Here is a 15,628-nt window from a genome sequence, read left to right on the forward strand (position 1 = left end):
TTGCAAGGTCACTGTTTTTCAATGTAAAAAGTGAACACTTCGTACACTTTTAAGTCAATACAATCTAATCCAATGGGAGTTAACCTAATCAGCAATATGCAGGTAAATAAAAGATTTACAATATTGAGTTTTTGGATGAAGAAATCAGTACCAGGCAAGGTTCAAGTAAGTGACCTCACCGCACCACCTGCAGCACTGGGCGGCTGGGTGCTGAGGTTAAACTCTGGTTCTGGTACTAATGTTATCCAATGGAGAAAAGGGGTAAACTATGTGGTACAACTTACAAGTAAGTAGAACGGTTTGGTAGCCCAGTCTCCGGGAGTTAAGTTAAGCACAGAGGGGGTGACAAGGCAGCACCTAACTTACACCCACAGGGGTGACCGGGTGCAGACTGCCAACACAGGGTCAGGCGTCCCAATGCAAACAAATGGAGAATCTCTAATTTGGAAAAAGGCTGCAGGCTCAAGCCGGGAGACTGGACGAAAGAAACCTACAGCTGCACAGGTAAGTTGGGATATGCTGTGCGGTCGGGACCCCATCGGTTGAGCTCCCCAATGTCCAGGGGCTCCGGGTGCAGGGATGTCCTTCGGCATCTGAAATCAGCTTACCGGTGCAGGTTGGGGAGGTTGCTTGGGGGGGGGGGGGTCATCGTGCAGAGGCTGAAGGGGTCAACCCATGGTGGTCTCTTGCTCTATTTTGCTGGAGAACCTTTGCTGGACTGGTGGGCCACTGGAGCTCTGGAGTGTATCTGGTGCAAAGGTAGTGGGTTTTGCGGTTCTGCAGACCGAGCACTTTGTCTTTAAAGGTGGTTTTCGTCTGGACCGGTCCGCTGTCCATGGGAGATTAAAAGTCTTTTTACAAGGCAGGGTGTACTCCCAGGGTTCTGGAGGTCGCCGGACTGCGGGATGAGTCTCTTCTTTAGCAGGGACTTAGATGGCTGCAGACAGGCTAGTAAGGCTGGGGCCAAGTCAGTTGATGTCTTCGGTCTTTGCTGCTGCACGGATCTTCTTTGTAGGTTGTTGGTAATCTGAGGATTAAGGTTCAGGGATGCCTCTAATTACTCAATTTAGGGACGTTACATGGGTTTGAAGGTAGGAGCCAATGGGCTACTTAGCTTTTGGGTGCCTACTCCCTTTGTGTGTCCACTACCTCTGGGTAAGGTGCATAACCCTAACCCTATTGGCTATAATCCTCTAAAACAATATGGCGGATTTTGAAAGGAGGGGTACACTTCAGCTAAGGGCACCTTAGAGGTGGCCCTGTCTGAGAGGGCCCACATTTCTCCTGCTTACTAATTTTCACGACAACCTAACCCCCAAAAATGGGGCCTGGTCAGGGGTGCGGGCATCTCCACTAGCAGGAAAGTGCCCCTTTTTGCATGGTTGCCCCCCTTTTTTTCCAGAAGTTTGATGCTCCTTGATGAAGTGTACCCTTGGTTCCTGCTAACCGAGTACCAAGGGCCTGTGTTCTTTCCCCAAAACTGGACCTTTGCTACCACATTGGAACTCCTCTGGCCCACATATGTTGCATGTAAAAGGTACCAGGGATACCAAGGGCCTTGTAGCCAGAGACAGTCTGAGGGCTGAAGCATATATTATGCCTCCCTCAGAGACTCCTCCCCTGACCCATCCATGCTGCCAGCGCATTCTGTGTGCCATGCGGAGATCCTTAAACTACAAGTCGACATGACACATATCTCTGAGTGCATCCTGTGCTTGTCTCCGGAACACAGAGAACAAGACTGAGACGCGTGTAAGGCTTTCTGATCGAAGAAAACGCTTCGCGACTGTCTGGCTTGATGTCACGACATGCAAAGCCAACACACCGGTTCCATTCCGGACCTCTTCGGAGAAGATTTAGAACAAGAGAACGTGACCCCATCTCCATCTTTGACTACGGCTCTTAGGGGGACGAAGACATCCTGCAAGAGCAGCGTACCGTGAGTACAGAGCCTCTCTTGCCCCAAAGTCCACCTCAGCCCCTTGAGGAAGGCTCAGTTCGAACCCCCTCCTCCGGGCCACGGTCAGCACTGAACATGTTTCTGACGCCCCGCCTTCCAGCTCGGCACTGAAACATACCCCTCAGCCTTCCGGCTCCAAACAAAGCCGTTCGAAATCGGGCACCGAGCCGAAAGCTTCAGGATCCAAGTCAAAATCAGGCTCCGCCCCACCTCCGAAATCCTCGACATCCAAAACCCCGGCACCTAACCTTTCGGCACCGAAACAAACTGATGTGCCGGTTCCGCCAAAAGAGCACCATTCCGATGTTCCACCTTCCAAACCGGATCCGAAACAGCGTGAGCTCTATGTTCGAGGTATATGAGCTGCAGAATTCACACACTGTGCATCGATCGCAATCTGGTGTTGGGCTTGGATTCTTGCACCTTGTTGTCTTGGAAGAAGTCTTTTGTAGTGACGAGATAGGTGACTCCTCCCTTGGACGATAGTGCGCATGGGCATCGACTCCATCCTCAGGTTTTTTTTTTTCCACCATCGGGTTCGGATGTAACTTCAGCGCTCTGGTTCGGTACAGTGTTTTCCAAACCTTTTCGACGCGCAAATCATCAAAAACTCAACGGTATGGTTTTGTTTTCGTGCCCTTCGACACGCTCCTCAAAATACCCGATTCTAGTCGTTGACGCAGGCCGCTGGGCCTATTGACCCCTTTAGGGCCTACGGCTAATGGAAAGGACTCCATTTAAAAAAGCCCCCAGTGTGGAGCTAAATTCCCACACAGCGACCAACACAAGGTCTGTAACCTCTGTCTCTCGCCCGAGGAGAGTAATTGCCAGGCCTGCGCCTCTTTTCGATCCAAGAAAACTATCCGTGATCGCCGGGCTCGACGACTCGTTATGACGCAACAAGCAGCTCCGGTTCCTGAGGACATCTTCACTGAAGGCCCCGATGTCTCGGAGGAGGATTCGGAGGATCTGGAAATCGTTTCCGAAGCAGACGACTCCGACAACCACATCACTCCAGGTCAACGAGTGAGTACAACACTCCCTACCCCAACCCCACCTGAAAAAAAGAAGGCTCTGGTCAAGACTTCGCCTGCTGGCCCCCGTCTTATCTGAAAGAAAGCTTCAGAGGCCTCGCCCCCAGGCCCGGCTCCGAAGACAAAGGAGAAGCCTTCCAGCGGCTTGGCACCGACCAAACCACATATCCATGCCCCACAGACACCATCAGCACCGAAGGCGGGAGCACATCCAACACCCGCAGTCCCCAGAAACAGAAAACAATCTGCACCGAGCACCTCGGGCTGAAGGAAAAGGCCTGGGACCCGTAACCAAATAATTATGGAACCAAAAAAGATTACGACATCGAAGCTGAAGGATCCAAAAACAAATCTAAACCTCGCTCGGACCCGAAAAAAATCGGCGACAAAAGCGACTACCGAAGAGGAAGAACTTTTTCGACCGGATCCCATCGAGCCGAAGCAAAAAACACTCCAAGTGGACCCCAAAACAGGACATCTGGTTAATGTTCCACACAAGAAGAGGAAATTGGACACCCCACACATCCCTGAGGTGCCTGCAAAGAAAAGAGACTGTGCTACTTCACCTCTACGACCCTCTTCTCCTGTTTATCCTCCTAAGCCTTTCTCTCCACCACACACTCCCATAATTCCACCATACTCACCTCTGGACAAGGCGTCTAAATTATTAGATGCTTCGGGCAAACGAGTTGCTTCCCGAGCAGCTAATCACTGGAGGATAGCCAATGCACAGGCATTACTTGCCAGGTATGATTGGGCTCATTACAACCAACTAGAAACCCTATTACAGCCTTTACCTCATCAATACAAGACCCAGGCCAATGATTTAATTCAAGAGGGCAAATTAATAACTAATACATCAATCAAGTGTGCCCTTGATGCAGCAGATACCACGTCCAGGTCCATTAACACTAGTGTTACTGAGAAGATATGCCTAGTTGCGCATCTCTGGCTTCAAACAGGAGGTACAAATAACTATCCTCAATCACCCATTCAATCATGAACGACTGTTTGGCCCAGCTGTGGATACAGCCTTAGAAAAAATGAAAAAGGACACGGAGACTGCTAAATCCATGGGAGCATTACAGTCTCCATCCACACGAGGTTCCTTTCGGCGCTCCTTCTATAGAGGCGCATCCAAAAATATCAGTGCAGACACTTTCTCTTCCTCATACAAAAGCCCCACACAAACATCCCCTACAGAGGAAATAACAACAAAGGAAGATGCTGAGGTAACAACAACATTCGCGCCTCTCCCTCTAATAAACCATGACTTCCCTCCAGACCATTCCACTTCGGTCGGAGGGAGACTCACAGTTCGCACCTGTCTGGAAATCCATCAACACAGACAAGTGGGTAAGACAAATTATCCAGTATGGTTACTACCTGGAACTTACAGCAACTCCACCCAATACACCACCCAAGCAGCGTCCAATGTCCACGGAACATCTGACACTCGTCAAACATTAAGTTCTTTCACTGCTTCAAAAGCACGCAATAGAACCAGTCCCCATACAACATCAAGGAACAGGAGTTTACTCTCTAAATTTCCTAATCCCCAAAAAGGACGGTACCCTAAGGCCAATATTGGACCTCAGACTCCTCAATCTGTACATGCAGTCAGATCATTTTCACATGATCACTCTTCCACTGCTTCAACAAGGCGACTTCCTTGCCGCACTAGATCTCAAGGACGCCTACTATTCCCCATACACCCTTCTCACAGAAAATAGGTACCTAAGGTTCACACTGGACGGACAACAGTATGTGCAAAGTCCTTCCATTTGGGGTGACCACAGCACCCAGGGTGTTCACAAAGTGCCTTGCAGTAGTAGCAGCACACTTGCGAAGACAACAAATCCATGTATTTCCATACCTTGACGACTGGCTCATAAAAGCCAAGTCATACAACCAGTTTGTTCACCACACTCCTCAAACCATTCAGCTGCTACACAACTTGGGGTTCACAGTAAACTACACCAAGTCACACCTTAAACTCTCCTACATGCATCAGTATCTAGGAGCCACAATAGACACTTCCAAAGCTCTAGCATACCCTAATCCAGCAAGGATAGCCAGTATGCAAACCCTCATCGCCAAATTTCAGCCCCAACGCTCTCTTCCAGCCCGAGTGTTTATGCAACTCATAGGAATGATGGCCTCTTGCATTTTTATTGTACCTCACGCAAGACTTCAGATGCGCAGGAATGCATAGCACATCAGTGGAACCAGGCTCACGGTCAACTTACATATCTGGTGTTGGTGGACAGCCGCACGCATCGCTCTCTGCAATGGTGGAACACCCAAAATCTTTACAGAGGGCAGCTGTTCCTAGAGCCAGTTCCACAGATAGTGCTAACAGCAGACACATCACTCACCAGCTGGCGAGCCCTTCTCCTAAACCACACAATTCAGGGCAGGTGGACCACTCAACAAAAACAGTTTCACTCCAATTACCTAGAATTACTGGCAATTTTTCTAGCGTTTAAAGTCGTTCCAAACACATCTCCTCACCAAAGCGGTCCTAGTTCGCACAGACAACATGAGGAAAACCTCTTTGCAGCTGTCTCATCTAGCGCAAAGTATATGGAGATAGGCCAGTCCACAAAACATATATCTTCTGCCAGAACATCTTCCAGGTGTGAACTATCAGATGGCGGATCTGTTAAGTTGTCAGACTCAACAAATACACAAATGGGAACTTCATCCGCAAGTTCTTCAACCCTTCTTCCAGAGGAGTGGCCAACCAGATATAGATCTGTTCGCCACACATGCAAACGCAAAATGCCCAACCTTTGCCGCCAGGTTCCCACACCCTTTGTCCAAGGGCAATGCGATATGGATGAACTGGTCAGGCAGATTTGCGTACGCCTTTCGGCCACTCCTGCTCCTTCCAATAGTAGTACGCAAGCTCAAACAGTCTCTCAAGATGATCCTAGTTGCTCCACCATGGGCACGACAACCATGGTTCACAACACTACTCTAACTCTCACTAGTTCCACACCAAAAATTACGTCTCTCCCCAAAGCTGCTAATGCAGAACCATGGAGAGATAAGGCACCCAGATCCAGCACAACTGAATCTACCGATCTGGCTCCTGAAATCCTAGAGTTTGGTTACCTCAACCTCCCACCGGACTGTGTGAACATTATTAAAGAAGCCAGACGCCCCACTACTAGAGCTTGCTAGGCAGCTAAATGGAAGAGATTCGTCATTTACTGCAATAATAACAAAACTGACCCATTGGATGCTTCAATTCAAAACATCTGCTATTTGCTACACCTTCACAGATGCAATCTGGCATACTCATCCATAAGATTACATCTGGCTGCCCTTGCAGCCTACCTACAAAACAGACACCATTTGTCATTCTTTAGAGTGCCTGCTATCAAAGCCTTCATGGAAGGCCTTAAATGAATAATTCCACCCAGACTGCCACCCTCTCCAGTGTGGAACCTAAACATTATTCTTACTAGACTCATGGGTCCCCCATTTGAACCTTTACAAAAATGTGAATTACAACTCCTTACATGGAAAGTAGCTTTCCTTGTCGCAATCGCCTCTTTCAGGAGCGTAAGTGAGATCCAGGCTTTAACCATACAAGAACCATTCTTACAAATACATCGTAACAAGGTGGTTCTTAGGAGAAATCCAAAATTCCTTCCTAAAGTTATCTCTGCTTTCCATCTTAATCAGTAGAGTTAACAGTATTTTTCCAAAACCCTGATTCTGTAGTGGAAAGAGCTCTTCACACGCTTGACGTCAAGAGCTTTGCTTTATTGCATAGACAGGACTAAAGCCTTCAGAAAGACAAAACAACTGTTTGTAGCTTTCTCTCCACCTCATAAAGGCAATCCAATTTCTAAAGTAGGAATTGCCCAGGTAGATGGTAAAATGTATTCAAATATGCTATCAGAGAGCAAAACGTATGTTAACAATTGCCCCTAGAGCGCATTCAACACGCAAACTAGGGGCTTCCATGGCATTCTTAGGGAACATTCCCCTAGAAGACATATGCAAGGCAGCAAAACGGTCTACAATACACACCTTCACCAAACACTATTGTGTAGATGTGCAGGCAAAGCAACAAGCTTCTGTAGGCCAAGCTGTTCTTGGGACACTTTTTCAAACCACTGCAACCGATACAGGCGACCACCGTTTGGGTAGATACTGCTGTACAGTCTATGCATAGAGTGTGAATTCTGCAGCTCATATGCCTCGAACAGAAAATGTTACTTACTAATATGCATCTGTTCTTGGCATGCAGAGCTGCAGAGATTCACACCGTGGATGACATTTTTAATGATCCAGTCAGGGCACATATTCTCACCCCTAGGGTAGACTAATCTAAGCCGGCACCATCAGATTCAGCATACATAAGGGGGCAGTTACCATTGGATTCCTTGATAGTTTCCAACGCACGCAAAAGGGCCAATTCCCAAACCACAGGAGATGCTCCACCCAAGACAAAGAATCTAAGTTGTTAGCCGCTTCGGGGAAAAGAGTAGCCTCCCAGGCTAACGTTTTGCGCATTTCCAATACCCAAGCACTTTTAGCTAGGTACGACAGGGCGCATTGGGATGAAGTGGAGCAGTTGCTTCAATTTCTACCTGATGAGCACAAGTCCAAGGTGCAAGACCTAGTGCGGGAGGGACTGCTCATATCCAATAATTCAATCAGGTGAGCCCTAGATGCTGCGGACACTCCGGGCAGAGCTGTCCACACCAACGTTCTTTTAAGAAGGCATGCCTGGTTACGCATTTCAGGTTTTAAACCAGAGGTTCAAACTTCTATCCTGCACACACCATTTGATTAGGAACATCTCTTTGGCCCTGAGGTAGTTTCATCACTAGAAAAAAGGAAGGACACAGAGGTGGCCAAATCTATGGGAGCCTTCCAATTAACAGCAGGGTGTGGCTGCTTTCGACGCTCTATCGTGGAGGGTCCAAGAATACCTCCTCATTCACCGCCTCTACCACCTATAAAGGCAACAATTGACCCTCTGCTCTAAGGGTTTCTTCAGAGGGGGTTACAGAGGCAACAATGGCAAGGATAGAGACTTGCCGTTCAGGTTTTACAGCGTGAATCTTTACTGGATTTACTATCCTGTGCATTATTCCGCCATCTAGTGGTTGGGTCTGGAATTGTAGGGTTTTTTTTTTTCTTGGCTGGTGGGCGTCCACATACACCATTTGGTGTCCCTCTGTGATGTCGACATGTTAGAAATGGGGGTCTCTAGTTTGCAATGGCTGGCCACTGTCCAAGTAGGGACCCTTCTTCCTAAGTCAGAGTAAGCGAGCTACACCCTTTGATAACCCCTGCTCAATCCTGTGGTAACGTAGCACGAGCAGCTAGGCTTATCTCAGAGGCAGTGTGTGAAGCATTTATGACCAAACACAGTGAGGAACACTACAAAGGGACACCGCACAAGTAGTTATAAAAATAAGTATCTTTATATATAGACTTAACACGACCAATAACAGTAAAAATCCACAATACTAGAAAAATAGGGTTACTCTTGAAAGGCTGCAAAAATAGTTCAAAGTGTGCAAAGAGGAGCTCAGTTCAAAGCAGTGGTCTCTGCGATCCTTTTAATTACAAAGTACCTGAACTCTGTAGCAAAACAACCAAAATGTTGCTAAGGAGCTGTAGCGATGATTTTCCTCACGCGAGACCAGTGATGCGTTGAATCCTTGCCGCAAGGGAGGATGATGCGCTGATCTGTGTGCAGGACAAAGCGACAAACTTCTCCACGCTAAGCCGGCGATGCGTTGAAATCCTTGCCGCATGGGAGGATGATGCGCCGATCTGGTTGCGTGTGCGATTCTATTGCGATAAGAAGAAATTGCGCTCCCCGAGGGAGCGATGACTTGGGTGCGATGAAAATGGCGGACGCCCGCGCTGCGATGTCGTGAAGCGATGAACTCGATGTGATGATCTTTGGTTAGTGAGCACTTGGAGGCCCGCAAACGTGCGATGCGATGATCTCCGGTAGCGAGCACTCAGCGGCAGCAGCGCGATGATTTTTCGTACGCGCTTCAGCTGCGGCGGCTCGCAAACGGGAGTTGGCGACGATTTTCAGCACACTCTTCTCTGTAGTAGAACTAGAGGGCCTGGAACTCACAGGAGCCTCACCTGCAGATAGAAACAGGAGGCTGGTGGTGGAGTCTGATGTGCCTGAGACTCCAGCAGGAGGCTAGCTCTTCTAGCCGTTGGGTGATTGGAGAGAACTTTTATTTCAACTTGCGAAAGCAAAGTCCTTTTCCTCTTCTTCCAAGTCCAGTAGTAACCACTGCAGGCCAATCCAAGAAACAGCGCACAAGGACAGTCACCTCCTGCAGATTCCTTCAGTTACACGGACAGAGGTTCTTCTTGTTGTCCAGGAGAAATACAAATTGTAGGGGTTTCAGCACAGATATTTATACCCCAAAAGTCTTTGTTCTCAGAAGCCACAAGTCACTGAACCCAGCCAGAACCAGTTCTGCTCAGTCCTGGAGCACTTTGTTTACCAGGCTGCTTCTTTCCTTTTAGAGTGCAGGGCAGAGACATCAGACGCACCACAGGAGGTGGAACCAGCATTGTGGAGGGAAGGCACAGCCCTATTCAGGTCCCAGGTGCCACTCCTCCCACCCATCTAGATCTCTCTATTCACCACTGGGACACCTCACCCTGTCTCCTGGAATTCCCCAGCCCTGTCACTCTAGAACCAGACGGCCAATACACAACAGCAGAGCACACTGGAAGGCTTAGGCAAGAAAATACCTACTTTCTAAAAGATGTATTTTAATATTCTGAGCTCAGGCATACTAAATTCGTTTTTCTACCATGTTCTTTGGGTCAGTTAGGACTATAGAATGTAATAGTCAAACTGCCCATTCTGGCCTATGGAGATCAGGTAGCCTTACAGTAGTGAAAAACGAAATTGGGTGTATTTCACTACCAGGACATGCTACACACATCGGGGCATGTCCTTCCTTACACATACAATGCACCCTACCATAGGGGCGACTCACATGATGCCAAGGGAAGGTTCAGGGGCTGGGAAGTGGGTGCACTTCACAGCCAAGATGGCAGTTCTGGACTACACGCAGACACTGCAGTGGCAGGTCTGAGAGACACTTTACAAGCTGCTTCTGTGGGTGGCGCAAACCAGCGCTGCAGGCTCACCAGCAGCATTCGGTTTACCAGCCCTGGGCACACACAGGCCTCGCTACTAGGGACTAACAGGTAAACCAAATAAGCCAATCAGGGATATACCAATTCAGTCATATTTACCAAGGGAGAGCATATGCACTTTAGCACTGATCAGCAGTGGTTAAGTGCCCAGGGTCATAAAACCAACACAAACAGGTCAGAAAAAATACAGGAGGAAGGCAAAAAGTTTAGGGATGACCCTGCAAAAAGGGCCATTTCCAACAACATGCTTCCTCTGGAAGTTCCCATCTTTGGTCTCCATCTTCAGATTAGTTTTTTCTACCGTTGGGTCTGGATGAATACGGAAGGAGCTCCAAAAGTTTAGAGAGAAGAATCGACGAAAGATAACGAATTCACCAGGAAAACAACTTTATCGACGTACTGGCCTTTGAGTTGGGGGAACTGGTATGCAGCGAAGGGGAAAGGACCAAAACTTCGACGTGCTACGGAGAATGCGCATACAGGGGGCTCCCTGTGCGCGGTAATGGACAAGACTCCATTCAAGTTCTGTGAGTATTGTCTCCACAAGTACGCACAGAAGGATCAGCATCCGGTCTGTAACCTTTGCCTGCCGCTCAACCACCTAAGCGAAGGTTTCAACGCATGCTCGGCGTTCACCCCGAAGACTTTAAGGGTGAGAGAGAGGCAGAAGAGCAAATTACAGCATGCAGGGTCAAGGACCACCTCCGTCCCTTCGAGACCTGGGCCTCTCCAGCGAAGAGGGCAACTTCGGCGAAGGGCCTGAAGGCTAATACGACCCACACGTTCCAGTTGTCGAGGTCGAAAAGAAAACTCCAAAGGAGGTAAGAGAAGCATCGACCCCCAAACAGTCAGCCGACCCATGAAAGAGTGACTAAGTCCCCGAAAGGAGACTTGGCGTGGAAACAGTCTACGACCACAAGTGCTTCCAAGGCCAAACGGTCAGTCGTTTCCTTAGACAAGGACTCCCAGCCTGCAAAAATCCTAGAAAAGACAGCCATCGAAGAACAGTCACGAAAGGGACAGTTCGACATCGAAAAAAGAAGGGGTTAAACAAGCTTTGACATCAACAAGCTCCAAAAGAAAGGCAGAAAATCTCGATGCCGAAACACAAGCATCGGAGTTAGAAAAGAAAAAGAAAAGGCTCGTGCCGAAATGGCGAGTATCTTGCAACGCAAGAAAGCTTTTGCCAAGAAATTGAAGCAATTCAAAATTCCGGCGAAAATTTCGACCAACGCCGAAAAAGACAACGAAGAATTAGAGCCGCCGACAACAGCGGAACCTGTCAAGGAGGAAGAGTATTACTTCGAAGGAGAGGAAGAAGACCAAACCGAAAATGGTTTGGCGACCTCTGAGTCGCAAGATCTCTACGCCGAATTACCAGAAGAAGGGGTAGACTCATACCCCTCTAGGCCCTCACCACCAGATGACATTGGGATGTACAATCTAGTGATAAAGAAAGCAGCAGACTCTTATGGAGTGCAATGAGGAAGAAAAGCCTCATTCATGTTTTCTTCTAGGGACCTTGCTGCCTACACAAACGACGAGTCCATTCCTTCCCATGCTACCAAGTGTACTGGACCAGGGTAAGAAAGCCTTTCAAGAACCTGCTACATGCAAGGCAGTCACACCAAGGGGTGAGAAGAAATACAAACATTCCTCAAAGGATCCTATGTACATCAGGGGATCAATGCCAGCTGACTCAATGATGACTTCCACGGCTAGGAAGAGAGCAAATGTACCCACTAATGTGGGGCCACCACCAGACAAAGAGCAAAAGAATGGATCTCATGGGAGGAAAGGTGGAACGAAGTGCGGCATTTCAGTGGCACATCGTAAATTCAAATGCATTAATCAACAGACTTGCATATCCACACTGGGAGTAAGTAGGTGAACTACTAAAACACCTGCCAGACCAATTCCAAAGAAGGGCAAGCCACTTAGTGGAAAAGGGGAAGAACATGGCAAACACATGTTTAAAATCAGCCCTAGACGCGGCAGAACGATCTAGCAGACGGATGATGATTGGAATCACTGAGAGAAGGCACGCCTGGCTACGAATGTCATGTTTCAAACCAGGTGTACAAAATAACATATTGAACTGCCTGTTCAATGGTGAACAGATATTCGGAACAGCTGTGGACGACAACATTAAACCAATTGAAGGAGAATAAGACTGCAAGGGCCATGGGAACACTACATTTCAGAGGCATGGGTAGGGACACACCCTCACGAAGACCAGCTGGCAGGGTTAACCACCAACCTGTAGCACAACCCAAATTGTCACCGGATCACTTTCACCTCCTCAAACGAGGTTGAGTCTCCTTTTAAAAGGGGCTATAGAGCCCGTACCACTACAATACCACGGGTCGAGCGTATACTCCTTTTACTTTCGTATTCCCAAAAAGGACGGTTCTGTTAGACCAATCTTGGACCTCCGAGAATTAAATCTTTACATACATTCAGGCCATTTTCACATGATAACACTTTAACTAGTGCTCCCACTCCTGCAACAGGGACACTTTGTCTACTCTGAACTTTAAGGACGCCTACTTCCATATTCCAATACATCCTGCTCATCGCAAATTTCTCAGATTTGTGATAGCGGGCCAACATTATCAGTTCAAGGTACTCCCCTTCGGAGTCACAATTGCTCCCAGATTCCTTACAATGTTTCTGGCAGTAGACGCTGCTCATCTGAGAAGACAGCACATTCATGCCTGCCCCTACTTGGACGACTGGCTCATCAAAGCCACTACGTATCCAAAGTGTCTCCAACATACTCACAGGACACTGCAGTTACTGCACCAACTGAGGTTCACAGTCAATGTGTTGAAATCGCACCTCCAACCTTCCAACACTCAAAATTACCTAGGAGCCACTTTAGATACTCATAAGGCTCTGGCCTTCCTCAATGCAGTAAGAATTCACAACATTCAGGCTCTAATTCTCCAGTTTCAGTCCAATCACTCGCTTCCAGCTCAAGTGTATATGCAACTACTGGGAATTATGGCATCTTGCATCAAGATTGTTCCCCATGCCAGGCTTCACATGCGTCCCCTACAGGAATGCTTAGCAAGTCAGTGGAACCAATCACAGGGTCTGTTAACTGATGTAGTGTTGGTAAGCGACCGTACTCATTGCTCTCTGCAGTGGTGGAGCACACAAAACTTATCAAAAAGACAGTCCTTCATAGACCCAGTTCCACAGACATTGCTATCAGCAGATGCGTCCCTCACTGGTTGGGGGGGGGGGGGGGGCTCATCTTCAATACCACACGGTGCAAGGCCTGTGGAGTCAACCGCAAAAAAACTCTCCACAATCCATCTATAGCTGCTAGCAGTATTTCTAGCGCGCAAAGCATTTCAGACTCACCTGGTCAGAAAAGCTGTCCTAGTTCGTACCGACATGACCGTTATGTATTATGTACAAAAACGTGTGGGGGGGGGGGGGGGGGGGGGGAACCACTCTCTCCAACTGTTACACATGGCCCAAGATATTTGGAGGTGGGCCATGCACCGCAAAATATATCTCCTAGCGGAACACCTCCCAGGAGTGAACAAGCAGATTTCCGATCTTCTCAGCAGACAGCAAGTACACAAATGAGAACTTCACCCTCAAGGTGTCCTCTCATACTTTCAAAGTTGGTGTGTCCCTCAAATAGATCTTTTTGCCACACACCAAAACGCAAAATGCCCTAACTTTGCCTCCAGGTACCCACACCCGCTGTCCAAAGGTAATGCACTATGGATGAACTGGTCAGGGATATTTGCCTATGCTTTTCCGCCTCTCCCACTCATTCCATTAGTGTAGGAAGCTGGCTCTGTATATACTTATACCAAAGTGAGGTATAGTGTGTACAGTGTCAAGTGGAACCCCAAAGGTAGGCAGAGGTAAAAGTAGATAGCACCTTACTCTCTATTTGTGGTAGTGTGGGCGAGCAGTAAGGCTTTATCAGAGGGTAGTGTTAAGCATTTTTTGTACACACTCAATAAGCAAATGATATCACGCTCAAAGACTGAACTTCAGACAAATTGGTTTTGTATAAAAATATTCTTTATTTTATTTCCTAGAACCAAGCAAGCCTGCCACAGGTACGTGATAAGTACTTTGCAGTAATAATACAGTTTGTAAACAGTTTGTATTGCAGTTGTATATGGACTTTTGGTTTGATACAGTAGAACTAATAGTAATGCAGTGCTTTAAAATATTGTACATATACTTTGTATTGGATTTTCAGTAGAATGTCAAGTAGATTACTTTACAGATTACTTTTCTTGCACAGTGCAGTATAACTGGATACTGCAATGGGACATTTCCTGTAAACACGTAAGTAAAAGCGTTTTGGTTACTTTGTTACAGTTCTAGAGACTATTTTTATAGATTTTCCAACTCCACACTTAGAAACTTAAAAACTGGACACATTTCCACCAAAGTGACTGTAAAGAGAAGGACTGATACTGAAGAGTAATATCCCATTCCTTTGAAAAAGAGAACAATTGGAACTAACCCTTCCCCTCTTCCTCTTCCAGCACCACATTCTCCTCAGTCTCTACCTGTACTAACTTCACATGAGCACTCGCCACCACATACACCTGACAATCAGGATGATGGGGATGGTAATGATGATCAGCCGCAAACTGTAGATGAATGGGACGACTACAACACTGACTTGCCCACAGACAACGATCCTGACTTGTACCCTACCAAGCCCTCTCCACCAGATGACCGTGTAGGCTATAATAAATTGTTAGGCAGGGCTGCCAATTACCATGTGGTGCAACTCCACAAAGAATCCCTCGAAGAGGATTTCCTTTTTGAAACACTTAATAGTACACTGAAATCAACACATACGCTACCCATGCTAAAAGGGATGATCAGGCATGTAGACGACATATTTAACGATCCTGTCGGGGCATGTATCCTCACCCCTAGAGTGGATAAAAAGTACAAGCCAGCACCACCTGATCCAGTGTAGATAAAGGGCCAATTACCCTTGGACTCATTGGTAGTTTCAAATGCACGCAAAAGGGCAAACTCTCAAGCTACAGGGATGCTACACCCCCAGATAAAGAATCAAAGCTTCTAGATGCTTCAGGGAAAAGGGTGGCCACACAAGCAGCCAACTTCTGGCCCGTATCTAACACACAAGCGCTATTAGCCAGATACGACGGTGCGCATTGGGATGAAATAGAACAACTCATCCAATTTCTACCCCAAGAGCATAAATCTAAAGCACAGGACTTGGTACAGGAGGGAGAAATTATTTTGAACAATCAAATCAGATGTTCCCTAGATGCTGCTGACACATCTGCCAGTGCGTTGAACACTAGTGTCTTTTTAAGAAGACAAGCCTGGTTCCATATATCGGGGTTCAGACCTCCATATTGAACACACCCTTTGATAAACAACACATCTTTGGCCCAGTGGTAGATTCTTCACTGAAGTGGCCAAATCAATG

At 47.5% G+C, this 15,628-nt stretch overlaps 1 protein-coding gene across 2 annotated transcripts in view; it reads left to right on the forward strand.

The window, feature by feature from the left end:
• Window positions 1–15,628, forward strand: part of EIF3A (eukaryotic translation initiation factor 3 subunit A) — a 735,236-nt gene that overhangs the window by 583,274 nt on the left and 136,334 nt on the right. Inside the window, exon 20 of one of the 2 annotated variants that reach the window (XM_085602967.1) lies at window positions 14,241–14,261. The exons of the other annotated variant lie outside the window; for it this stretch is intronic. Within the exon in view, the coding sequence (XP_085459093.1) occupies window positions 14,241–14,261 (21 nt within the window). The remainder of the gene's footprint in view (window positions 1–14,240; window positions 14,262–15,628) is intronic. 2 annotated transcript variants of the gene reach the window in all.

This window comes from Triturus cristatus, chromosome 1_2 (assembly GCF_964204655.1).
Source record: "Triturus cristatus chromosome 1_2, aTriCri1.1, whole genome shotgun sequence".
Classification (NCBI taxonomy): Eukaryota; Metazoa; Chordata; class Amphibia; order Caudata; family Salamandridae; genus Triturus; species Triturus cristatus.